The sequence below is a fragment of the Telmatherina bonti genome (assembly GCF_933228915.1).
Source record: "Telmatherina bonti genome assembly, chromosome: 23".
Taxonomy (NCBI): Eukaryota; Metazoa; Chordata; class Actinopteri; order Atheriniformes; family Telmatherinidae; genus Telmatherina; species Telmatherina bonti.
Window position 1 is genome coordinate 6,684,271 of NC_136632.1, and position 26,188 is coordinate 6,710,458.

Genomic DNA, 26,188 nt, shown 5'->3' on the forward strand with positions numbered 1-26,188 from the left:
ACTGATCTACAACAGCATGGTGTGTTTACCCGTGGAGATGTTCTGTAGAACTTTACAATGGAGTCAAAATGGTAACTGGAAGTCCTTAGTTGCTCACTCAGATGAAGGACATCTGCAGAGAAACGGTGGTTCCAAGTCCTTTACTGAGCTATGATAAGCAAGACGGCTCGTTCATTAAGAAAAGTGAACTAAAATCAGGAACTGGATGCATGTCGTCAGTTCATACTGCGTTTATATTTAAGCTGATCAGCACCAGAGTTGATTTGGAAACGGACCAACACCTGGCTTTTCATTGGCTTTGTGTCTCTTGCTCATGATAAATGGCGTGAATGATCCTCTGTTAGAGGTATCGATCAGTGATTAGATTTTTTTTTTTTTCTTACAGTTGATGAAGCATTAACTATAATTACAGTTAGGAGAACCTACTGGAGTTCTCTGTTGGTACACATGTAAGGAACAGACAGTATAGGTCTGAGAAATACTTAAATGGGAAATATGACTTATAAACTGCCCTGAAAATAGCTTCAACAATCCTCCTAATTCTGTGTGAATCTTTTGCTAAAAGATGCAGTGAATGGGCCTAAAAAGCAGTTTGTTACATATGAATCGTTGAGCTTATGTACAGTTTATAAAATTGGAGTTACAGCACCAGCTCTCCTCAGATCTGGATGTATTTACTACCTGTTGGGATACAGATACCAAATCACATATAGCATATCCGTTGTTTTATTCTGACCGTAAGACACACTAAGAGCTGAAAGTAGAAATCTATAGAAACACTGTTTCCTCTTAGCTTGTGGTCACGTTGCCATAGTGACGCTGGCCCTGCAATCCCGCCGTCACAACAGGCGCTCCGACTGCAGCCCATCGGTTTCCAATTATTCGTACATTTTAAAGGAATGTTGGCCTCTTTGCGAGCTTCAGCTCATTCTTTAAGGGTCCTGCCGTTGGCTCAGGGAGGCAGACCTCCCACATCTTCAGCACAGACCTGCAGGGGGGACAGAGACAGAGAGACGATCCCCTTTCATATGAGAAGTTGTCCAAAAACATCCGGTCCCAGTGTCCTGTAATCTGTTTTACACCCAAACTCAGAGGGTCAGGGTGCAGTGGGTCAAAGCCATTTCCTCTAGACCTCAACATGGGATTGACCGTGCTGTAAACCCAAGACGGGGGTGGGGAAAGGCAGACCAGAGTTCCAGATCTGCTTATCTGTTGCTTGATGGACCCCAGAAGCTCTTCTGGGGCCCCTGACTCTCTTCTTTGAAGCTTCGCCTCTACCGCAGACATGAATATGTATCATCTGAAAGAGGATTCCTCTGTGTAGCTTTCTGCTTGTTGGTGTTGGAGTACTCTGGTACTCATTGTTCTGGATGCAGACAGGACCACCTACCTCAAGTCGCATAATTCCCTGCTGGTATTCCAAGCATGTGATCAAAGATTTTAAAGAACCTTGCATGAGAAATGCAGCAGAAATGCAGGGATTTGCACGCTAGTGTCCACGTACAGGTGTTCGGATTGGACCCTGCGTGTGTCCGGACATCTTCAGATTGGCTTGGTGGTCTTTATTTAAAGCCACACAGCTGTGTGTATCAGTACTGATGTCACATTACTAATGTTTTTTTTTTTTTTTTAATTATTATTATGTTTAAAAATACTTCAACACTTGTGTATTTTTTCCTTTTGAAACACTATTGACTAAAATCTTTAACTAATGAGAGAAGGGTAAATTTTAACTGTCTTGTGGATATTTCCTCTATTTCCCAGCAGTACAACAAAACAAAACACAATGAAAGGTCTCCATATGGAGGCTTCAGAAAACAACCTCTATAAAAGTTTAGAAATCTGTAAATAAAAGGATTATGTATTTTTAAAAGCTCAACAATACAACTGAACAGGTTTAACTATTGCTTTCTTTGTTTCAGGACTGTTTGAGGGCGTGCCAGGAGCAAATAGAGCGCGTGCTGGCCTTCAACCTGCAGCAGGGCCAGCAGTGCCAACAGAAGAGCGGCATCAGGGCTGGCAACAAGGCAAGGGAACAGCAAGACCAGTCCAGCACCCCCACAGATGTGCGTGATGTCGACTTATGAACTCCCATCACCTCCTGACTTGCACAAAACTAGATGTATACCAATGAATGAACTGATGAAAGCGAGGGGGCATAAGCTGCCAGTATCCACGTCAAGTCGCCCCCTTGAGTTATGGTGTGACAATCTATGAACTTTTAGAAACTAAGAAATTTGTAGTTTTTCTCCTTTTTGCCCCATTCACACTGGGTTGGGTGCATTTTCACCATTGGTATGGGCCACATGTCATTAAACTATTTAAAGATAGCAACATGGTTTAAAACTTGATGTAGTGCCTTAGGTTCCCAGAGCGGAAACCTGATAATATGTTTATACTTGAAAAATACCATAATTTTATAAAATATATTTCTTTTGCTATGTCTTTTTTGAAACAATTAAATGTTTATTTAGCTAGCATTTAGTTATTCTTTAACCGTCTTTAGTGAGCAGTTATCAATTTATACTTTTCATGTGATTTTCTTCATCTGGAAATCCGTATAGCAGTGATTGAAACGCTGATAAGTACAGTTCATGACATTTAAACCAAACTGATATCCAGCCAGAGCTAGCAGCTCTATTTATCAGACTGTGCACCTGTAGCACAGCTTACTATTTATGCAGAGAATTGCTGGCTCAGAGTGGGCTGGGCCTGCTCACAAAGGAAGGACACAAAACAGGTGTGAGGTGTGGTGTAGGTGCCGACTGCCTGGAAGGGTCTTGATTCCACCACCAGCTCCAGACTGGAGTGTTTAGCGTGGAGATGTATTGGGTTACACTGCGTTGTGCTGTTCTCGGTGTAGCTCGTGCACGCTGGTCCACAGTTAGGACTGTTTAGTTTGATCAGAAGAGACTTTAGTTTAGACGGGTAGCACTAATGCCACGTTTGCAGGTTTGGAAAATAAAAGTTTTTGCAAGTTTCAGAGGCAATCGAAGCAAGTTGGAAAGTTCTTTTTAAAAAGGTTTTTAGGGACGGAAAAGGATGTGGAAAGTGAGGAAGGGGCAGGTCTGTTTGATGAGTGGTGACTATTGAGAGACTAGGTTAACTTTAAGCTTTATGATGTTCCTGCAGTTGCATGATGCTAGAGTGACTCTCAGGAGGAGGAGTGAACCTGAACGATGGTCAGGATCGGTTTCAGTGTGCTGCAGCTTCTCCTCTTATCAATTGGATGGAACAATATTGATGCACTTTTAAAACACACTCCTTAAGACTGGTAAGGGGATAGTGGTTGAGCTGAGGAGAATTCAGAGGCTTTATGGGGTTAATTGTTTTAATTTTGCTTTTAAGTTATTTGTTTTTTCTGTTTTATTTCTTTTTTTTTTTTTTCTTGGGCTGGATTCCCATGGGGGTGATGCTTGCCTCAACCAGTGAATAGACATAGGATAATCTGTATTATATATAGTACAACAGCTATTAGACTAAGGTAAACCAGCCCCGAACATTTATTTGACCCTGAACTTGAATTTTTTTTTTTTTAAATGTTTTATTTAGGTTAATAGCAGCCCCTTCCAATAGTTCTCTTAAAGAGTTAAATACTGTCCTGAATATGTTTTGTTCTTTGTATGTTTGTTGCTTTCTGAACTCTGGTTTAAAGCATTTGTGGGTCTTTTACACGTGTATATAATTAGTCTTTTAGTGAATAAGAATGCTTGAAATCCACATTACAGTGTAGAAGAGAAATGTAGTCGCTTAACTTCTTCATGCATATTCGATGCAATAATAAGCCAAAAGTTTATTTCCCCCCCAAAAAAATGCTTTAAACTGATATGTTGATGCTTTTACTTGTTCTGTTTGTAATTGAAAGAGATATCCAAAGTAAGAGTGATCAGTTATTTTCACTATTCTCTTGCTGCTATGAAGCTTTTCTATCCTAGTCTTACATAAAATGCCTTGTCATTCACTCGTGTGCTGCTATATTATAAAATTTTAAATATGTAACAGGTCTGCTTTTCTCTTGTATATGTACCAGAGGGAACGTAACAGTTTGGTGTGGGACTGGAAGAACTTTGTTTGAAACTCATTAATTAGCATGTTTTATTCCTTTTGTTGTTTAAATGTATCTTTGTTCTTTTTCTATCATATTCTTGCTGCTTCTTTATGTACCTCAGGATAACTAAATTGGATAGAGAGAGCCCATCTCACCATTACCTCATCACAATTCACATCACAGACGTCGTCCTCACTTCTGATTTGTTGCACGGGTTTCATTTCTTTTTTTTTTTTTTTTTTTTATATCTATCTATGGATGTGGGACATCAGCTGCCAGATTTCATTGAAAAGTTACAAGTGCTCGCAGCATACTTTACAATATTTCATATATCCGGTGCTAAGGTTAAAACATCCTATACTGTGTGCTGAAAGTTTGGAGAAGGCAAAAAAAAAAGTACTTTGCAATGTTCAGATGAGTTCATATTTGTCAGAAAGGAATGTTTCTTTTTGAGGTACCCATTTACTCGATTGGTTGTTCATTGTGGCTTGTTAATCCAAGCTTCTCTCTTGCTATCCCCTTACACAGCCACACATTGTACCTCGACAATTTGTCCTAAATAAATTGGCTAAAATTGTATCTGTCTTTTTTTTTTTTTTTTGTTTGTCTGACTTTTTTTTTTTCTTTAAGTTTAAAAAAAAAAAAGAAAAAAAAAAGAGTAGACATGATGCCAGAATGATTGATGTGCAATGACCATAGTTAACTCAGAAAGAAATCCATGTTGTCAATATTACTAATTTGATCATTTTGGCTGTATAAGTCGGGGAAAAAAAAGAGTACAGGCGGGTATGTGCAGGAAGTAATTTTGTTTTTTAAATATTAAACAGCTTAATCCCAAACTTCGATATTATTAATAATATTTGTTGACGTTTATAAGTTTAGTGTGATTAAAAATGAACAGTTCTGTTATTTTCTTGATATTTGTTGAATCTTTTTGTGGTACTAAAATACATTGTTTTTTGTTTTTTTTATTTCTCACATGGTCATACAAAAAGTAATAAGACTTTACAGTACAAAAACAAAACAATACAGACCATGCTCGAAAAGGAGCAGGAAAAAGAAAATGTCTTGTAATATCTGCCCCTTTCTTTTTTTTTTTTTAAAGAAACATAACGCACCGATAAATGGTTATTGATTTTCTTTGCGATACTCAATGAAAAGAGAAAAAAAAAATCATTATCAAAGCATAGCATGCCATATGTCTTAAGTTGTTCACTTTATAAATGGATAATTTCCCACATTTTAACTGTTAGTCATAATTTTTACAAATTAAATCAAATTTTTCATACATATAGTTATGTACAATTACATTTACATGTACATAGATGTATAAACATACAAACATGTATAAATGTGCACACGAAGCACGTACACATACATACAGACATGCACATCTACATACATACATTATACATAAATCAAAGTAATTGTGTCCTGTATGTTTGTAATTTTTTTTTTTTTTTTTTAGAATATTTTTAAATTTGATGAGAGTAGGACATAACTTTATATGATCACTAAAGTTGTTCCACAGTTTAACTCCAGTGGTTGTGATACAATGGTATTTAGTTTGTGTGTTTACTTTATCTGTTTTTAGTATGCATGTACCTCGTAGTGCATATGAACTTTCCCTCATCTGAAACAACCCCTGTATACTTTGTGGTACTTTCTTCTGAATTACTGAATACATTAATTGTATTACATACAATTCTTATTGCTCTTTTCTGGATTGCCTATAATGGTTCTCTATTTGTTTTGTATGTGCTCCCCCAAACCTCCACACAATAGGTCAGGTATGGAAGTATGAAGGAACAGTAGGAAATTAAATTAAATGAAAAATGAAAATACTTTATTAATCCCCAAAGGGAAATTCAATATTGTAGTAGATAATAAGTAACTTCAGGAGGTCTTGTTCCGGAGGCTGATGGCTGCTGGCAATGATCTTCTGTATCTTTCAGTCTTATAAAGTATATAATATGGATGGATTGATGAGATTTTTAGTTCTGAGTAATGTTGCAATTGCAATTTAGATATCTTTGTCTTGATATAACTTGTATGTGGTTTCCAATTCAATTTATCGTCAATTATTACCCCAAGAAATTTGATAGTTGTTACTCTTTCTATTTCTATTTTCTTAATTTTCAATTTGTCAGTAATAGTTTACTTGATTTATACTAAAAAAAAGGAAAAGTTTGAATTGATTCAATCTTCATATATTTAAATACAATCGAGCTATTTAAATACAAGCATGTGAGCAGCTCTTTTTAAAAGAAAACTATGTAATAAGGTTGTTTTCTTATAAACACATCTTTTTAACAGAAAATAAGTTATAAACAAAAACATAATTGAGTTATGTCAATATTTATATTTTAAAATGTGAATTGATGTTTTTTTTTTTTTTGTTTTGTTTTGTTTTTTTAAAACAACTTGTATTAGCTTTTTATTAGATTTTATTCAGTGAGTGTCAGATTTAGAGTACCAGTCAAACTTCAAAAGTAAACGCCGCATTACGTCATGACGTAACACGCTCCGTGCATCATTGCAGATAACGTAAGCAGGAAGCAGAAGGACAGAAATGTTGAAAATGTTGACTTTCAGTTTAACGCTCGTACGACAGTAAGTGACCTCCAAGCAGCTTTTTACCTCCGATTTTTCAATAAATTTGTCTTTGTTTTATATTGTAAATAATCATGGCGTCCTCTCAGTTGTTAGAAAAGCATGTCGTATCTGCCAACTTGGCGCTAGTTAACAGAAACGAGTCCTCTGTAACTTCACAGAGGACTTAAAGGTTCCTCACTGTTTCCTAAAAGCTGCTCATTTAAAAGCTGAATTAATCATATTAACGCAGAATAAGGTGGTTAAAACGATGTCCTAACAATGAATTTGTTATGTTTTCACACAGTGGGGAGACTCAGTATAACAGAGAAAAGCTGCTGCAAGGTAACTTCAAACTATACTAAACTTTATTTATACAATTCTTCTAAACCTTTACAATAAGAAAGTTGTATTAAAATAAATACAAGATTTACAGATGTAGATCTTGAAACACTGTGTAGTTGACATAACTAATTAAACAGCATTTTATGATGTTCTTTGATAGTGATGGTTTGTTTAATGTGTTACACTTGACATGGCTTGCAGGTTTGCAGCGTGTCTTTATGTTTAAGGATCAAGACTGAGTTAATGTGATTTTAGGTCAAGGAGTGGACACGCCTCTGTCGGAGACAGGTTTGCAGCAGGGGGAAGCAGTAGGACAGTATCTCAAAGATATCCCCTTCAACAAAGTGTTTGTCAGCAACCTACAAAGAGCTGTGCAGGTAAGACAAGCACATACACAGAAAATACCACGCTGGTAGGAAAAATCCACTTTAGTGCACTACATACACTACTCACAAAAAGTTAGGGCTATTTTTTTTTGTATGATATTGTAGATTATGTTCAATTTTAACCTTTACAGGTGGGCTTTAAAAGGCTTTCTCTAAATCTTTTAAATGCACGTGAATTTACAGAGAGCTGTTCAACATGCTATGTTTTTAACAAGGTGGTTAACCATAAAGATGCATCTGAACCATGAATCAACTACTAAATGTTCTGGTTAGAAGACTACTTTAATTAAGCCGTCTTCTTCATCGTATTGCTCTTATTTGACATCATTAGACCAAGGCGACACCAAACATATGACAAGTTAAGTTCTCACCTCTATTTGTTTCAATAATTGATCTGATATGAAGTCATAACCATCTCACAACAGAACCTAAATGCCCTGTATTTATGATATAGTATCAGAGTAGCATGAACTTTTAAAAAAGTGGTTTGAATTTCATTAAGAAGTGGAATATTTTCCAGTTTTAGTGAGTATTGCATGTCCCCAGCAGAAGCAGCGTTTGCTCCCTTGTTGTCATGTTTGCTGATCTGTCCAGTGCCGACTGTTTATAGGAATCACTTTAAATCAAAAGACTTGAACTAAAAATTAATCACAGACATTTATCTTAGAGGAAAAAGTTTGTGAAGAATTTCTTGTAATTTGGTGAAAGGAATCTGTTTCAAGAGGAGCCTTAAATATTTTTACTGTAGTCTCTTGGCAGACCCTGTTAATAAAAATAACTAATAAATAATAATCCGACTGAAGGGATCGTCTGTTTTACTGTCTCGTAAAGGTGTGGAATTTATTTGTTTGTGTGATGTATCAGATGTAAACGATTATGAATCGATGCTGCGACAACATTATCAATTACAAGTAGTTATAAGTATTATGATTATAAGTACTATATAGTATGTAAACTATAATAATGATGTTTCTTGAGTCGTTCTTTATGTGGTTATGATGTTTATCATATTCAGGACATTCTGATTGATTTCTGAAATTAATATTGATAAAAAAGAAGTTAATAATTTTCTGACTGCTTGTATTTGTTGATTATAAACAGGAGCAATCTGTAGTAATAAAGAAACAAAAGGATGCAACATATTGTGATGCATCATGTGGAATTGTGAGACCTGTTAAGAACACTGCTGTCTCGCTCTTCTGCTGGTGTCTCCACACCGCTGAGATGTTGTGGATCTGATCACAGATACCTGAAGTTATTCTACAACATGTAATGAATGGCAACGTAAGCTGACAAAAAGACTACACTGAGTTTATTCTTATAATTTGATCAGTCAGAATTCAAGTATTCCAGTCCTAAAGAAATAATCTGATCTGCAATAGACTGGAGAGCTGTCCAGGATGTAACCGGCCTCTCGCCCAGTGATTGCTGGGGTCGACTCCAGCTTCCTGTGAGAACATGAATGGATGAAGAAATAATTCTGTTGTGAAGAAAAGAGGAAAAACACGAGTTAAATGTTTGTGTGAACAGTCACGTTTCCATGTCTTTGACTCCGTCTTGCTTTTCACGGTGTCAGTGAGTCTTAAGATGATCCATAGCAGAGTATCTGCTTTTTCAGACGCACCAACTTAATCATTTCCTAATTATTTTTCCTTCACAAGACAGCCGAGCTCATTCTGAGCAACAACACTCACTGCTCTGGCATGGAGATGGTTTTGGAGCCATTACTCAGAGAAAAGGTGAGAGCTGTTTGCCTTCTGCTGCTTCAGAATACGTAAAGTTTACGTGCGGCTCTCTGAGCTTTCAGATGTGGCTTCGTTGTTGATGCAGGGTTTCGGCGTCGCTGAAGGGCGTCCCAAAGAGGACCTGAAGAACATGGCCGACGCTGCGGGACAGTCGTGCCGTGACTACACTCCACCAGGAGGAGAGACGTCAGACCAGGTGAGTCAGATGGAGTTGGGGTTCATTATTTTGATGCTCGCAGATTGAAAACAGACCAGGACCAGGAGGATGTTTTGTAAAGCAGCGCCACTTAGTGGTTATTTTTGGAATTGCAGTCTGTCTTCCGCGTGGCCTCTGATTAAATATTCATGTCACACAAACTTTAGGAAAAATAGTCGCTTAATTCTGTGATGCTCCTGGAATAAACAAGCATAAAAAAGAAGTTTTAAAAGATGAAAACTGAATCAAATGAATGAAATGAAGACCAGTGGAACTAGTGTGATGGCAAAAAGGCCATTTTATCAAAACTTTACCAAGCTTTCTCCACATAAATTCACCTCTGAGCTTTGACTTGCACCCTTTCAGCTCGTTCCATCTACATCTGCACGTGACCTTACTGTCAGTAATCACACTGCAGTGGTAGATGGAAGCCTTTATGTTTGGTTTTGCATGTTTCCTGACAGAAAAATGTAAAAATTTTAAGGAATGTGAGTGGAGCTGTCTCTGAATACTTAGTCAGAAAGATTCTCCCTGGCATCAGAGACGTGATCCGACTAACTATCTGTGTATTTATCAGTTAAATTAGCAAGGTTCATATTCTGTCTATTTCTAACAAACATCAGACTAAGGTTTCCGCTACCTTCTTTCCTCTAACAACAGCTTAAAGATGTTTCCTCAGCTTGTCCCATACGAACATTTTAACTGCTTTGTGCTCTGAAACCGTTCGAACATTTACTCTCAGGTCAGTTCACTGAACACTGAATCAGAATGAGCTCATTTTAAGCAACTTTATGGCTTTTCTTTAACCCTGGGTGTAAAAATGTTGCTGCAGTTATGCAGGAACATGTTGGAAGCTGTGTGTGTGTGTGTGTGTGTGTGTGTGTGTGTGTGTGTGTGTGTGTGTGTGTGTGTGTGTGTGAGTGACTGTAGGAAACCATTTTTTGTATTTTTACAGATCTTTGCTAAATTTTCTCAATGTAATGTGCTTTTATTTTGAAATTTGAGTCAGTGGGTTGATGCACATACCAGTCCTGCATGACTTAGTTGTAGTGAAAATGCTGAAAAAAGATCTCCACATTGGTGAAGTTGCTGGTTTTTGTCTCTGTGCTTGGAAATGTAATTTATTATCCATAAAAGAACCGTAACCTTACAAACGTTAAGAGTTCGTCAGGAATCATTTCGATCTCTCAGCTACACTGTCACCTTGCTTTCAGGTGAAACTGAGATTCAAAAAGTTCCTTAAAGTCCTTTTCAAGCAAATCCTGGATGAGCACTGCTTGTCTGGAGCGGAGGCTTCCTCGGTGACGGCGGACGCAGCAGACGCCTCTGGTAACTCGGCGAACGACGGTCTCCATGGGGTGTCGGTCCACGCTCTGGTGGTGAGCCACGGTGCATACATCCGGGTGGCCACCAGGCACCTTGTGGAGGATTTAAAGTGCGCTCTGCCTTCAGGGGTGAAGATGTCGCAGCTGTTTTCGCCTTGTCCCAACACGGGCATTAGCCGCTTCATTCTCACCCTGAGCCAGTCTGAGTTGGGACCGGTGCTCTCCGCTGCTCGCTGCGTTTTCACCAACAGAAAGGACCACCTGGAAAACCTCAGCAACGCCGAGTAAAGCAGAGGAAAAGAGGGGGATTAAACGTAGCTGAGTGTGTCCATGTACGCGCAGTGTATGGAAATGAAGAAAACTTCAGAAGTGCCGCAAGTTGAATGAAAAGAGTGTTTACTTGATAATCAGCATGTTTTACACATCATTGTGCACTACTGTATTATAATGAAATCATGTCCTTCCAGCTGGAAGTCGGTGAGGACACAAACTTCTTATCCTTTAGGACGGTAATGAAATTACGTGTTTTTATGATGAGATACCAAATTTAAAATGATTTAATGTATCACTGAACGCTGACAGCACTCCAGCTGTGTCTGTTGTGCTGCACTCGGGTTGCTTCTCATTTTACTCGTGCAATAAGATGAAACTGACTCCTGTTGCTTTAATCTGAGAGTTGTAAATAATACAGGTCGCACATTTCTGTTGATGATTTTTTTTTGTTTGTTTCTTTATGAAGAAACTGAACGACTGACACATGCAGCCAAGTCGGACTGCAGTATTGTTAATAAAAGCTGAATGATATCTGAAAACTGACAATGAAACATCCCAAACACAATCCTGAATCAGGAAACCAAAAGCTGAAAATATAGACTTGTTTTATTTTATTTTAGATACATCAGTCCCCATCAACAATAATGCAACATCATCAACAAAAACAAATCAAAAAAGGCCAAATCCATTCAAATTCTATTATTTTAGATTAAATTCAGTTTACATTCAAATTCATATTTCAATTAAAGTATTCACTTGATGAAATTAAATTAAATTAAATGTTACTACCATACAGTTATATTTACAAAAAGCTACTTAAATCTTTCCTGTTTAAGAGTAAACTACGTGCTAACCTGGTCTGGAAGCAAGCAGACTTGTCAGGGCTCGGAGGAGTCTGGGATGGATCATCACAGCATTAAATGGGATTGTGGTCCGACCAATAATCTTTTCTGTAATAAATGGCCATCTAGACTGTATCAGTAGCCAATCCAGGTTCTGGGACGGTTTGGGTTTTGATCCGAGCTTTTGGCAAAGCTCATTTCCACTTCTGTGATGTTACCAGTGATGTAGAAAACACAGAGATATTCCAGCAACATCAGCTGCCTTTAAGTTGAGATATTCTCCGATTTCATCCATACTCTTTTCAGAACAATGCAAAACCACATTCTACCACAGAGACATGGCTGAAGAAGCAGGTGTTGGTTCTGCACCGACCTGAAAAAGTCACCATGAGGATCCCAGTCTGGTGCTCAACCTGAGACCCGTTTGCAGGAAACAGACTAGACTAGAAAAGCACTCGGAGACTAAAACCTCCCCCAAGCAGCACAGTTCTCCCCATGTAATCCTTTAAAAGATTCCTGGATCCAAACGGTGATCCGGATCACCACCAAAATTAAATCAGTTCTTCTTTCTCACATTTCCAACAACTCCTGAAAATTTCATGAACATCCATCCATAACTTTGTGAGTTATCTTGAACACAAACAAACAGATAAACGCCGGTAAAAACATGACCTCCTGTCAGTGTCCAACTTCTTTTAAAGAGTTGTAAAAAGGAATATCAGCGTCATAAAACTTCATTACTTAACTAAAATACAGTTATGGATGCAGACAGGGTGTCCCAGAGGTTCCTGTGTACGGAAGTGTAGAGCTGTCATCCTAATGGAAAAATAACTGGGGGCCCTGTCACGTTATAACATGAAACTATCAGGTCATAACGTGATAATTTATATTGTAATAACATAATGCAGCTATGATGATGCAGTTTGTGTTCATAGTGATTCCCGTGCCGCTTAAATTTATCTATCAGAAATGATGCCACGTCAAGCAAACCAGACTCATTCTTCCTTCTGTACAGACCCATACCTTTTAAAATGAGCCTTAAAGGTGGAGTATGTAAGATTTTCAATATTTAAAAAAAAAAAAATTAACTAATAAAATAACTACAATCATAATTAGACAGTTCTTTGAACATGTAGGTTCCAGTCTGTTCATATTTGATGCATTATTGAATGACAAAAAGCAAATTTTTTTTACTGGTAGGAAAACATTTAAGAAGGGTCTTTGTCATTAATTAAACTTGTAATTTAATAACACATCAAATATGGACAGACTGGAACCTACATGTTTAAAAAAACTACCTAAATATGATTGTAGTTATTTTTTTAGTAAATTTATTTTGAAAATATTGAAAATCTTACATACTCTACCTTTAAAGTACTCATTACAATGTCATCCAGAGTTTTCAAAAGCAGCAAAATTTCACCATATCTCAACGCAAGCATGATGTCAACCTTTATAAAGTCCCATAAATGAGCCATTTGTGATCTCCTATCCACCCCACACACAATTTCCTCATCTCAAGTCGAAAATGCCCAAAATCACATTCTCAAACGTGATACGTTTCACGTTTTTACAATAAAACTATCACGTTACAACATGAAAAGGCCCCGAGTTTCTTTTTATTACGATGACAGCTCTACGATTCTGTGCACATGGCTGCGGTGTGAAATACTAAACATAAGTAATCTAAAGCAACTTATCGCCATTACAAGCACAAGGAGGACACACGTTGAAGAGTGTTCTCAACAGAACTCTATTCATGTAGAGCAGAATATATAAGTAAATCAAAATATTTTTTTTCATATATAAAAAAGGTTGTTGTTTTTTTTCCTGTGTGCAGACATTTATGGGACACCCTGTGTAGAATAAATGTTCCGTTTCTAATAGGGATCACCTCGTGTCTCGGGTTCATACTGCGGGGACTGAAAGTGAAGAAACATATTTCCTGATTTGGGATTGTGCTTTGAGAAAGAAACTAATAGTTTCTCCTTTAGCGACCGAACACCATGCACTGAATGCTTAATATTCTTATTTATATTTTTTTTATACATAATTTAAGAAAATAATTTTACAGGTGGACCATAAAACAATCATTTGTTTGAACACATCTAAGAGTGTTTATCTGCTGTTAAATGTCTGAGTTGTAAAAGCATATGCTGTTTTTGTGTGGAGAATGAACGTTTGTCCTGCAGTTTCACATTTTATCCACTTTTCAGTGAAAGCTGTTACTGTATTCAGACTCCCAGATATTTCTCATCGCTTGGCAACTGGTAATATTTCCCTAAAAACGAGCTTTTCCATCTAGTAATAAGCCGACTTTGACCAGTTTTATGTTTGTTTTTTGAACAAGCTTTTTGCGCGTTTACCTGTTTGCTCATTTTGCAGGAAAGTGGAAAACTGCACTTTTACCAGTGTTAGAGCTGCTTCTGCTTTACCTTATCGCGCGGTTCGGGCATAAACGCACAAATAACACAGAAACAAGCTTCTTCTATTAGTTTATTTAGTCCCAAGTTCGAGCAACACTCCTTCCACAACAAGTCCAGCTCATACATTCAAAGAAAACCCATGTGTGTGTGTTTATGTACATTTTAACTGTAAAGCATCCTCATAAATACTATAAATAACAATAAAGGATTGGATTTAAATAAATAAATACTCTGAACTGGTTTGTGTGTTTGCTGGTGGTGCTCAGCACCTGATATTTGCATATACTGAGATTTCTGCTCTGTAAATGTTGTCCAGCCTTCAGGTCATGTACCAGACCGTCTTACTGGAGGGGAAAATGGATCAATTACAACAAGAGATTCTGCAGTGATGTATTTCTGGCATTGCTATTTCAGACATAACAAACTTATTTAGGTCTATTAGATAAAGGCTACACTTAATCCTAACTCTACTGGTTGCAAGTATATGTTAATATGTTCATTATAAGTTATGCCTGCCTTGTTTTGCACAAGCAGAAAGGCCCCTCGGTCCCCCACAGTCCGGCTACATCTGGAGAGAACATTGTGGGTTTATCAGACCAGCGGCAAAAGCAAGTGTGCACATAATGGTTTGGACTTACTCTTTTTTCCTGTTTTGTTTGCAACTTATTAAGAAAATGCATCTTTGTTTAAAGGAAACCAAGACGGATCTTGGAATAAAATGGTACAAACTAAAGGTGCAGAAAGTGTTTTGGATCATTTATCTTGACTTTCAGATCAAACACATTCGTCTGTAAATAATCACCTGAAGTTGTTTGGAGGCGTTGAGCTTTAAGACATGAACTTGTGCAAAAAGGGTTGCAAATCAAGTAAAATACTGTGCATTCAGTGTACAAATACACAGCTTTTCTGGTACTAAAACTACTGGTCCTGATAGCGGGTCAGTGTGGAAATGAAGCAACACTAGTTTTCCTTTTTAAACAAAGCTTTATCTGGAGAGGCGTTCAGCCCATGGTCCCGGTGCTCCGGGGGCTGGCTTGTCGGGATGAGTGCACGCTCCAGGGATCGTGCGCAGACGGAACAAGAGGCTTCTCACGAGACGCGTTGCGTCCGTCGTCCCCGGCCTCCACCTCTACCTCCTGGTCGGCGTCGTCCTCTGGCACGGCCCGGGAGTCGGAGCCCTCCTCAGTCTGCCACAGGTAGACGCTGTGCGGGTCTGAGGGGTCCACAACCTGGTTCCTCTTCTCCCTGTGCAGCAGGAGGCGCTCCAGCGGCACCGTGTTCTTCTTGGGCAGGAAGAGGGAGGTCTGCGGCAGGTTCTGGCCCGCTGAGTACACCTGACGGGAGCCCTCCAGGTTGAACAGGATGCCGGTCCGGGTGGAGTAGTACACGTCCCGGTTGTTCTCTAGAAGTTTGTGGTTAAACAAACAGTCGTCCCTGAGGCACGTGGGCTAAAGGGGAGAGATTAGAAAATAAGCATCAGTTTAAGGCAATGTTTAATCTTATTTGTAAAATAATTCGATAATTCAATCCATATAAAAAAGATATTTATCACATTTAATTGGGAAATCTCAAAAACCTTTCCTAACCCATTAATCTCCAAAATGTCCGAAATAGTGAAGAGTTAACCTAAAAGTCTCGCAAAGAGGTTCGTTTCATCTCCCTGCTTTTAATGAACAAGCAGATAGCTTTTTAAAATAATCTGTAAATTAAATACTTACAGTCGACACAGATAAATGATAAGTTTAGTAAAGTAGCTCCGAAAGTGTCTGTTTGCTTACTAACCCTAAATTACGCGCAAAACTCCACATTGTTGCCCGATATTAACACAGAGTTAAGAGAATAGATTAAAGTTTAAAATGAAAATGAATCCAGTTTAGAAGTTAAATAAAGGAAATTAAAAATGAAAACTAAACATTGGTGTTCAGACATCTACTAAACAGCATTCGTGCGTAAAACTATTAAAAAATACGGTGCGTAAAACCAAAGAAGGCGCAGAACAAAAGCAAAAGCAAGTTTTGTGTATGGAGATAAATGAAGTGTATAAATACATTTTTAAGACAAATTCTTGTTATTATTTATTTTACCGAGCTGAACGGGTTGCCTTCCAGATCCATACACAGGTATCGGCTGCTTTTAACGCCGAGGATGGCGAGGCGCTCTCTTGTTTCAGCTTTTAATAGAATCACACCTGCAGAGGGAGAAGGGGCATTTAGCATCACAGGGTTGAATTTAATATTTAATAACGCAGCAATACAACCCTTAAAGTAACACTTCAGTTAAGTGGAAATGAAAATCTTACTATATGACGTTCTGGCTGTACTTTTGCGCACAGTGCCATCTAATCTGATCTCCAAGTAGAAGTTGTTGAGATCTGTGGATGTCTGCAGGTGAACGTATCTCCTCGGGTTCCCCCAGTTGGATCCGACCAGGGGTGAGGGGTTCGGGGCCGTCTGTCCGACAGGAAACCCCTGCGTAACAGCGAGCAGGAGAGCCAGCACGGTGTCTCTCATCCCCAGTCGCTTACTGACGTCCATTCTGCATCAAACTGGTGGTTTCCACTGCGAGCTGCTGGAAGTTTTCTGATGCTCTAGTTGTGCCAGAGTTTGGTGACAGTTCCTATTTAAAGCCCCGGAGTGCCACTCCTGCTCACATCCTTTGGGTAAAAAAAGCGTAAAAAAAGAAAAAAAACTCGCCCCCAAAACAGATTTGCGGGTTTCAGCGGCGGAAGGACCACTTCCACCTCTGTCTGTTTACACTGATGCTGTTGGTCAGACAAGAGGGCTTATATTTGGCTCCACATCCTGACTCCTCCACCTTAACCTGTTTCCTAATAATCTGCTGGTTCAACTCTTAATTTGGAATAACAACGTATACATACTGGCATTACTTGGTACTACACACACACACACACACACACACACACACACACACACACACACACACACATATATATATATATATATATATATATATATATATATATATATATATATATATATATATATGTATATATATATATATATATATATATATATATATATATATATATGTATATATATATATATATATATATATATATATATATATATATATATATATATGTATATATATATATATATATATATATATATATATATATATATATATATATATATATATATATATATATATTAATGTGTGATAGAAATATAGTTGACTCTACCTTGATATTTCATGAATGTAAATTCATGCAATGAGAAATTCCTTCATCTCAAACAACTTATGGAAACAGCATCTCATAGCAGTGGTGTGTACCATAAGGTAAAATGTGGTTAAAATAACTTGTAAAGTGTTTGGTTTGTCTCTGACTGATGATGTCAGAATGAGATCAGCATCACGAGGATGTAAGTTTTGGTTTAGATACATTTTTTGGTTGATACGTGATTTAAACACAGTGAACGTCTTCATTTTTCATGATTAATTGTTCTTTTAGAGAACTGCACGTAACACTGTAAATACCTAATAATTCACAGTTTTATATGTGTATTTAAAAGTTTAGAAAAAGTCAGTGCAAGCTGACAGGTAAAGGGAATGGTGTGTTTTAGGATGTATTCTGACACCATAAATAAACATATACATGTGTGGACCTGTAAAGGTTTTTAATAAAGTACTGTATGGATTATTCTGTAATTTTATTCAAATATAGTTCAAAGTTTATTTTAAACTTGTATTTTTATAACTTGATGCAGTTTCCTGACTTTACACACCTGCACAACAAAACCTTTCTCCAGCAGATGGAGACAGACTCCAACACAGAGAAGGTTTGTAGCTTAGATTCAGACATTTAACCTACAAAATATCATCAAGATGCTTAAAGTTTAGTAATAATTTCTGTTTTTTAACTTAAAATGAATACATTAAAGTGGCTTAGGATGGATGTTTTAACGATTTAAATGTTTTTCTTTGCGGATTAATAATACAATATTCATTTTTTTTTATTATAGCAGACTATAAAAGAAAAGCACAAGATTAATTTGCAAAAAATAACTTTCAAACAATAAACAAGTCCTTCCCAATCATTTGACCTCTATTATATGCTTTTTAGTATTTAAGGTCCAAAGTAGTGAAGCATGTATTATTTAAAGTGAAGAAAACTGGAAAATTCATATTTAAATAGCAGAATTTATAGTTATGTGATGCATTGCAGTGAGGTTGGGAGCTACCAGACTATCAACAACATTATCAAAGTACAAATTATGAGTTAAACCAGAAAAAACGACGACCAGCAACCAGTTAAAAATAAACAAAAGAAAAGAAAACAAACTTTTATTGGTATCTCAGGAATACAGTAGACTGCTGTGCACAGCACATACGTACAAAAATAAAAGGAAAAAACTTTACGTAGCATCGTCTGTTTTAAGAAACAAATAACTAAAGGTTGATTTCTCTTCATTTACATTTTCCTTCATCAGCAAACCAAAACTAAGGCAGAAGGTGAGGTATATGAGAACAGAGGAGAGGAATAGAGTGGAGGTTCACTCCTGAAAAGAAAGAGAAAGAAGCACCCCCCTCCCCCCAAGTGAAGCTCAGGGCTCACGCATGCTTGTATACATTCAACACGTAAAGAAATATTCCTCACCTTGACTTAAACATTTGACCCATTAGAAGCCGTGAAAAGAAACGAATAAAAAGAATCCGCAAATAAATCCAATCATATTTTTGTTCTCTCTCTTTTTCATTTTTTTTTTTTTTTTCAACATTTTTTGGTCAAAGCTGAAAGGTGAGCTTCTGTTAAGCATCCAATCCGTGTTTTACTCCTAATTAACTTCCTTATTAAGGTGCTACTGGAGACATCTTGACGGGGGTGGGGGGTGCTGTATAAACACAAACATCACTTCCACACCTTTACAGGTGAAACTTTATGACGACGTGGATTAAACATGACTCCAAGAGGAAATGTCCGGTGATGGTACATCCAGCCTCTTTCACTGTAAATCTGGTTTTAATGCTTGTCTGCTGTGTAGCTTCTACAGCGGCGAATAAGAAGAGAAACAAAGAAAAAGCCAGAAGGATTGAGGTGTGAGGACAATACTGTCATGTGTTGCTGACGAAGATGTGTGGTGCTTGGTGGTGTGGGGTCAGGACAGAGGCTTGTCCTGAGGAGGACACGAGGGGGGCTGTGCAGCAGGAGGAGGGAGGCAGGATCTGCTCCTCATACACTGCATCACCTCTGCAGATGTCCCCTCCCTAAAATACCGTGCATCCCAACACCAGCACCTAGGAAAGAATGCGTGGATGGTGCTTACGCTGATGCATCTCTTTTCTTTTTCTTGTTTTCTGATGAAATAATAAAAGAATCTCATGTGTTGAAAAGATGCTTTGCATTCCTGTTTGGTACAACAGACCCCGGTGGTCACAAAGGTTGAGGCAAAGGCTGGTCAGTGACTCTGACCTTGAACTAAAAACGGCTGAAATGAGAGGAGGAAGCTCCCAGGTTACAGCTGGAATCCCAAGGTCCCTGCCTACAGCGAGTGAGTTGTGGGGGTGAAGGTGCGGGGTTACGGACGGGTGGAGATGGGGTAGCGGAGGGTGACAGAGTTCAGGTATGTGGGAAGCTGCCTGTCATCCTGGCAGATCCACATTCCTGCAGAGGCGTTTGACGAACAACAAAGACAGCACGCCGGCTCAGTCTCAAACGATTGAAATAGTCCTGCTTCCTCTCACACAGGAGCCGATGGAGGCTGGCGGTGAAGCTGGCTGCAGGTTTTTTTTTTTTTTTAAGTTAACAGCTGTAGAAACTACACAGGCAGATGCACTCTGGAGGACTCTCGGGAATTTAAAGAATGAGGCAAGAGAAGCATCTTTGGAATATGTAACGAGATATTTGTACATATTTACTGTGTGGCTGCAAAGTTTGCTTCACCTTCAGCTTTGTTAACAAACGGATTAAAAAAATTTCCCTTTCAGACGTTTAAACTTAACCTTAACATGAGCAGAAGTGCAGAAATGAAGGAAGGAAACGTCATAGTGTGCATCCAGTCTACCGGTTGCACTGTCCTGTAGTCCTTCAGGGTGCATAATTAACTTGTCCATAATTGCATTTAAAACCTTTTGCCTCTGGCTCCCAAAAACCTCCCTGCTACTGCAGTGCAGCTGCAGAAAAGCCAGACAGGGAAGGCAGAAGGCCTATGGCACCGATATGCAAACACAGAGACAAACTGAGGAAACAAACATATGGGAAACAGCTTTGACCGACACGTTTAGGTGTACCATGACTGGCTGTTCATCGTGCAGCTCCAGCTTCTGCTTTTTCTTTTTAAGCACTAAAAAAGATCCCGAATTCTTCTTTTAAATTCGCAGCTATTTACATTTTTTTTTCACCCACTGGTTTGGTGACCGTAGTACACTGCAGCTAAAGCTTTGCATTTAAAAAAAAAACAGTGTGCAGGAACATTTCTATTGTGCGCTCTATCCGCTCTGTAGATGCTTGTGCAGAAGCAAGTCTGCTTACTAACAGAAAAAGTTGCTCCATGCTGGGATAAATAATTCTTCCACCCTGTTTGCTCGCAGTCCCACTTACGATCTTGTGGCGTTCTCCATGGCTGACCGCTCTCTGGTCTCAACCACAGATTGTTTATTACTTAATCGATCTAATTACAGAAAAGAAAATAAACCAGAGATAGTCCACCCCTCCCCTTCCCCTCTTCTGAGGCCCTCTCTGGAGTGTCATCCCTATTTCTGACTCCTCCGGGTGTCTCTTACGTGCATGTTTAAGGGGGCCATAATTGGGAACACCAAGGCACCTTTAAATCGTGCAGCAAAGGTAGTGCATTTAAATCCCCCACTGCAGGACATGGATAATCAAGCAGCGAACCATCAAGTGTTTAAAGGCTCGAAGAAATCGAGAAACCTTGCAGGTATTTGAGCTGAAGTCCATGCATCCCTTCATCTAGTGACGTGGTTTCTTTGAGGTAATAAAAAGGATTCATTTCACTCTTTAAAAGCCCAGAATAAAGCTGATCCTCCATCTCAGAAAAGTGACACGTAGTTCAGTTACAGCAAGCACCATGATAAAGTGAGAGAGCCCCCCCGCCCCAACCCCACCCCTCCCTATCCGTAAAAACAATAAGCAGCACAATATGGCATACATGTACAAAGACGGCTATCCAAATATACAGATACAGTAAATATAACAATAAATATTTGTGTTTTCCTTTGCAGTTCATGGGCGTGTATATTATATTAGCATTTCTATATTACCTGGAAGGACATCCACATGTGCAAATTACTGAGTATTTGTCAGTTTCTCTCATAGTCGTGGGAGGAAATGTGTGACAGTCATGGCGGTAGTCGCCTTGTTGCCTCTCTTAACGCGGCCATGCTTGCTGAGGGCGATGTAGAAGCCCCTGTAAACAAAAGACTCATAGGCGTTGTAGTTGTTGGGCAGCAAGGCCTCCTTGAACTTGCACTCGTCCCTGAAGACTCTCTAGAGAAGAGGGAGAGACGGGTCAGTAAATCTCGAGGCAAGACGCTGCAGGAACATCACAACGCGCGCGTTGCTTCCATGACCTTTGCTTTGGCGAAGGGCCTGACTAGACGGCGTGCTTTGAGGGAAATAGGAGGAGGTGGTATGTTGATGCTAAAGAAATGCAGACACCAGGCTTATGCTTTTCCAGGAGAACTCAGTGAAAATCTTAGTGAGGTATGACTGAGGAGGCAGAGGACGTACAAACTGCGGGACAAATGTGGCTGAATCAAAAGAAATAGAAATAAGTATATAAAACACATTTAAAAGCACTGATGCAGATTAAAACCTCTTATTTAGCCTTCCATAAGATGCTTATTTCCTAATTCTTTTGACTTTCTGAAGTGCAGTTATCTTTTACGGTGGGATATTTCAAAGTTTAGACATTTAAGAATTTTGTTTAACAAAATAAAAGCACCAAGTGTACAAGTGTTTATAATATAGAATGCTGTGTGTTTGAATGCCAGCGCAACTATAGATGCAACTATAATATGTTGTGATATTTAAGCATTGCTTTAAGGCAGCTGCTAGCAGTGAGGGTAAATATATTAATATATTTTAATAACTCAACAGGTATAGTAATACTCAAAGCTGTGAGATATCTGTGAAGCTAAGTGCGTTATTTGCCTGCAAAGCGTCAAAAAGTTTGGATATATTGCTGTAAAACCTAACTTTTTTTTTAACAAAAGATATTTTTTAAATATCGAAATATATATATATATATATATATATATATATATATATATATATATATATATATATATACATATATATATGTATGTATATATATATATGTATGTATATATATATATATATATATACATATATATATATATATATATATATATATATATATATATATATATATATATATATATATATATATATATATATGTATATATATAAAGATAAAGATAAAGATAAAGAAAGCCTCTGGAACAAGACCTCATCAAATTAATTATTATATACTACAATATTGAATTTCCCTTTGGGGATTAATAAAGTATTTTTCATTTCATTTCATAACCAACGACACATTTACATATGGAGGTGAAATGATTATTTAAAACAGGCGCTGCATTTTAAAGTTTCATCACAGTTTGCACTCAACAAACGGAGCAGTTGGATCCTTAACAAACAATCATGTGTGTAATTTTTATTATTATTTAACCAGGATCAACCATTATCCTGCTACTGTTAACCATAATGTGCATGAGACCACATCAGAGCGAAGCAGATGAGTTTAATTCTAATTTCCCATTATTTCTCTGACTGGGGTGTTTATGATGCAAGAATAACTGATGGTTGTAAAAATAATAACACTGTAAAAATAAATCAATTCCTTGTGGACACTTTTTATTTGGCATTTGAGGCATCAAACAGTCAGTCAGTCAGAGGTGACCTACTTTTGCAGACTAAGTTTGTCCTGTCACCATTTTTAATGATGGCTCCTGCACTCTGATACCAAGCAGCTCTGCAGGAAATCAACTAAATATGCTGATTCCAGCTCAGTCTGGATCATTTTAAGGTCAATTTCTGTCTTTCGTGCTACTTTACTGAGGTTCACACGTGTATTTTACTCCGCTTCTGTCAGCTGCACTACTTGTTTTACTTTTTTATGTCTGTAAAGCAGAACTGGATATTTCCAGCACAGATTGTGACCCAGCAGGAGATTTGGGTTTTTAATCTTTCTCCCTGGTGGTTCCTTGGACTCTGCTGTCAAACCCCTCCTCCCATTGGGGCATATTAATAACACAACAGCACTCACAAACTCGTGGATGCAGCAGCTCTGTGAACTCGTCCTACACCGAGCAGGATGTGTGTGTGTGTGTGTGTGTGTGTGTGTGTGGAGTTGCGCACCAACCTACCGTTCCGTATAACCTTCCTCTGCTGTTCATTGCGACAAACAGCTCAGATCTCACTCCAAACAAGCTGATCACTCCTCGGTCCACTGTGGAGATCTCTATTAGACCTGAACGAGACATAAAGTTAAAGGAGGGGGGAGAGAGGGAGGGAGAGGGGGGGGGGGGGGGGAGGAAGCAAAGACAAGAGTCACGCTGCGCCTCAGCACAAAGTGGAGAAACTGGCCTATGCAGCAGTGATGGGTGTAACCTTGCAGGTGCATTGCGACTTGGAAGATGCTCACTTAGCCTTTTGCAATAAGCAGCTCTGTGAATGTCAGACAGTGTGAGGGGAGTTTACAGCCTGCTGAGAGGGACAGGAGTGTGTCCTGCTGCAGGGGGACGCGGGGTAAAAATAAGTTAGCGTCAAGCATTCATGTCATGTTTTTGGCTTGGGAGGATTCCTTGCACTGCACGGATGCGAGGCTCAGTACACTGTTTTTGCTTTGGGAAACTTTCAACCATGCCGACATCGCTTATTAAATATCATGCAAGGCAAGTGGCCGCCTCTAACTTTATGCACAGCCTGCGCAAGCAGTCACACACACACACACACACACACACACACACACACACACACACACACACACACACACACACACACTCTGTGGGTCCAGTGCTTTGCCGGATGCAACTCACTGTATGGGTTCTCACTGTGCACACCGCTTATCCTGCCGTCCGGGAGCACCTGCAGGTGAAACCCAATGCCCACGTTGCAGTACAGTCGCCGCACTCTTTTGATGCCCTGCAAATAGTCACTCTCCCAGTTCAGATCCGATTTCCCCCCGTTTATCCCCAGATAGGAGCGGGAGAAGAGGGTCTCCCACTTTTTTTCCAACAAAGTCGCATTAGTCCTGCTCGGAATCGGATAAGATGACACGATTCCCCACAGAGAAATCCACAGTACGAAAGCAGCCCACGGTGTCCAGTGCGTCCCGGCTCCGCTGGACATGCTGTAGTGGCACCTTTGCGCAGTGGCCATCCACTTCACCTTTGGGGCACGTGGTTAAAGTTACCTGCCCTACAAATGCAGCTCTTCTTATTTTCTGTCCTTTGGCATGGTTGCGATCTTGGCTCGTTTTAGGATAAAGGCAGATCAAGGCCCCATAGCCCGAGATCCGAGCAGGAGGAGAGGGACGGAGCGCGTCGGAGCTTGGATCAATGCCGGTGGCGATGACCATCTTTCGCCGCTCCGCGCCTCTCTACAGGCAATGCTGGCCGTGGAGAGGGGACACCACTCACCGCTAAACCAGCTCACCTTGCCCCCCAACGCTCACATCCTCAAATGACATCACTGTGACTTCACTGCTGCATGCACCCCCCATCAAAAGTATAGGAGATGGGAGGAGGAGAGAGTTCCAGCACTTCAGCAGCAGCAGCAGTTCTGATAGGAGTGATGGGGGGTGGGGGGGTTGCACCTTCACGCCAGCGTTAAACAAGCGAGATGGGGTGAGAAGGTGAGCTTCCGGCGTGGAGTTTCACAATAAAACCGTATCAGCTCGCTAAAATCTGTGCCATCAGCTTGCCTCAGATGAACATTTACTGAATCTAATATACAACTTTTTCCTGTTTCATATGAGATTATAAATGTCATCCATTTGAAATAATATAAAAACAAACAAAAACACATTTTATTAAAAAGTTTAGACGCTGTGTAAAATGTGAAAAAGAGTGTAATGAACTTCAAATCTTATGAAGCCATATTTCTTTCCCAGTTCATTCCCAGAGCTGTCCACTGATAACCAGCTGGATGCTCCCTCTCCTCTTTAGTCTGCAGGACACGCCGTCCATGCTGTCCACAAACTATTCCACATCTTCATCCAGGTTTCCACTCAGAACATTTTAAATGAGCTTTGGTCCAGAGAAGACGGCGTGTTTCTGGATCCTCTTCACATATGATGGAGCTTTAACCTGCAGGTGTGGATTTTAGGCTGAACTGGGTTCACACTGGTTTCTGGAATCTCCCTGAGTCCATGCACTGGTTTCCAGTAGAGAATCGAATCTACTTTTAATGGAGTAATGCCTGAAGACCCCAAAATCATGACCATCCAGCTTGGATCTTTGCTCTTGTCCCGTGTGCACAGAGATTCCTCATGATTTTCATTGACGACCATCAGAGTCGAGATCGTGAGATCTGCAAATTATACACAAATTTACATCGAGGAACATTTTTCAGAGTTTGTTCCACAACTTTTAGACCAAGTTTCTCAGAATCTCCGACCATCCTTCCATCTGAGAGACTCTGCCTCTCTGACATGCTCCTTTTCACCTGTCGCAAATTAACCTCATTTTTTGTCGCATGATCATCAGTTGCTTTTTATTTGTGAGAGTTACTTTCTCAGCCTGTCGTCGCCTCTGTTCCAACTTATTTGTTTTCACAATGAGCCTATATTTTCCATTAAATCTGTGTCATTGTCTGATATAATGTGAAAGGAAATAAAATCGGGGTTTATGTGGTTTTTCATGTCATTGCATCCTGTTTTTCTTTTTATTATCCAAAGCGTCCACATTTTATTTTAGTTGGAATTGCACATATATGAAGGCTAAATCCTGAGTAAACATGCAGCTTTTCAGAATGAGCTGAGCGTTAACCTCAGCTCGACAC

General features: G+C 39.1%; 4 protein-coding genes and 1 long non-coding RNA gene across 5 annotated transcripts in view; 2 read left to right on the forward strand and 3 right to left on the reverse strand.

Annotated features, from left to right (window-relative positions):
• LOC306773486 (G1/S-specific cyclin-D2-like) overlaps window positions 1-4,587 on the forward strand; it is an 18,223-nt gene extending 13,636 nt beyond the window's left edge. The window contains exon 5 of the mRNA XM_079263314.1: window positions 1,923-4,587. Coding sequence (XP_079119440.1) covers window positions 1,923-2,087 — 165 coding nt within the window. The 3' untranslated portion in view covers window positions 2,088-4,587. The remainder of the gene's footprint in view (window positions 1-1,922) is intronic.
• A 1,998-nt stretch (window positions 4,588-6,585) lies between these two features.
• On the forward strand, window positions 6,586-11,559 carry tigarb (TP53 induced glycolysis regulatory phosphatase b). Its single transcript, XM_079262805.1, has 6 exons — window positions 6,586-6,661; window positions 6,948-6,985; window positions 7,241-7,362; window positions 9,033-9,110; window positions 9,202-9,312; window positions 10,527-11,559. Exons 1-6 carry the CDS (start codon window positions 6,621-6,623, stop codon window positions 10,923-10,925), a joined length of 789 nt encoding a protein of 262 aa, XP_079118931.1. The 5' UTR covers window positions 6,586-6,620; the 3' UTR covers window positions 10,926-11,559.
• A 3,620-nt stretch (window positions 11,560-15,179) lies between these two features.
• fgf23 (fibroblast growth factor 23) lies at window positions 15,180-16,712 on the reverse strand (the record flags this gene model as incomplete). The annotated part of the gene is made up of 3 exons (XM_079263222.1): window positions 15,180-15,626; window positions 16,263-16,366; window positions 16,478-16,712. 3 exons carry the CDS (start codon window positions 16,710-16,712, stop codon window positions 15,180-15,182), a joined length of 786 nt encoding a protein of 261 aa, XP_079119348.1.
• Window positions 16,713-18,444: 1,732 nt separating this feature from the next.
• On the reverse strand, window positions 18,445-21,233 carry LOC306773642. Its single transcript, XR_013771804.1, has 2 exons — window positions 19,048-21,233; window positions 18,445-18,726 (listed from the first exon to the last, which is right to left on the reverse strand). It is a non-coding gene; the product is annotated as an uncharacterized lncRNA (long non-coding RNA).
• A 42-nt stretch (window positions 21,234-21,275) lies between these two features.
• On the reverse strand, window positions 21,276-24,945 carry LOC306773514 (fibroblast growth factor 6-like). The gene is made up of 3 exons (XM_079263355.1): window positions 24,223-24,945; window positions 23,551-23,654; window positions 21,276-21,643 (listed from the first exon to the last, which is right to left on the reverse strand). The coding sequence occupies exons 1-3, from the start codon at window positions 24,563-24,565 to the stop codon at window positions 21,467-21,469; spliced, it is 624 nt and encodes a 207-aa protein (XP_079119481.1). The 5' UTR covers window positions 24,566-24,945; the 3' UTR covers window positions 21,276-21,466.
• Window positions 24,946-26,188: the final 1,243 nt, after the last annotated feature.

What these genes read in the sequence shown, in the direction of transcription:
- LOC306773514 (XM_079263355.1), bottom strand. Translation starts at nt 24,565, where the DNA reads ATGGCCACTGCGCAAAGGTGCCACTACAGCATGTCCAGCGGAGCCGGG. An exon ending in GCACAGTGAGAACCCATACA is followed by an intron (nt 23,655 to 24,222) that starts GTGAGTTGCATC and finishes TGTCTCGTTCAG; the next exon opens with GTCTAATAGAGATCTCCACA. An exon ending in GAGGAAGGTTATACGGAACG is followed by an intron (nt 21,644 to 23,550) that starts GTAGGTTGGTGC and finishes CCTCTTCTCTAG; the next exon opens with AGAGTCTTCAGGGACGAGTG.
- tigarb (XM_079262805.1), top strand. Translation starts at nt 6,621, where the DNA reads ATGTTGAAAATGTTGACTTTCAGTTTAACGCTCGTACGACA. An exon ending in AGTTTAACGCTCGTACGACA is followed by an intron (nt 6,662 to 6,947) that starts GTAAGTGACCTC and finishes GTTTTCACACAG; the next exon opens with TGGGGAGACTCAGTATAACA. An exon ending in CAGAGAAAAGCTGCTGCAAG is followed by an intron (nt 6,986 to 7,240) that starts GTAACTTCAAAC and finishes ATGTGATTTTAG; the next exon opens with GTCAAGGAGTGGACACGCCT.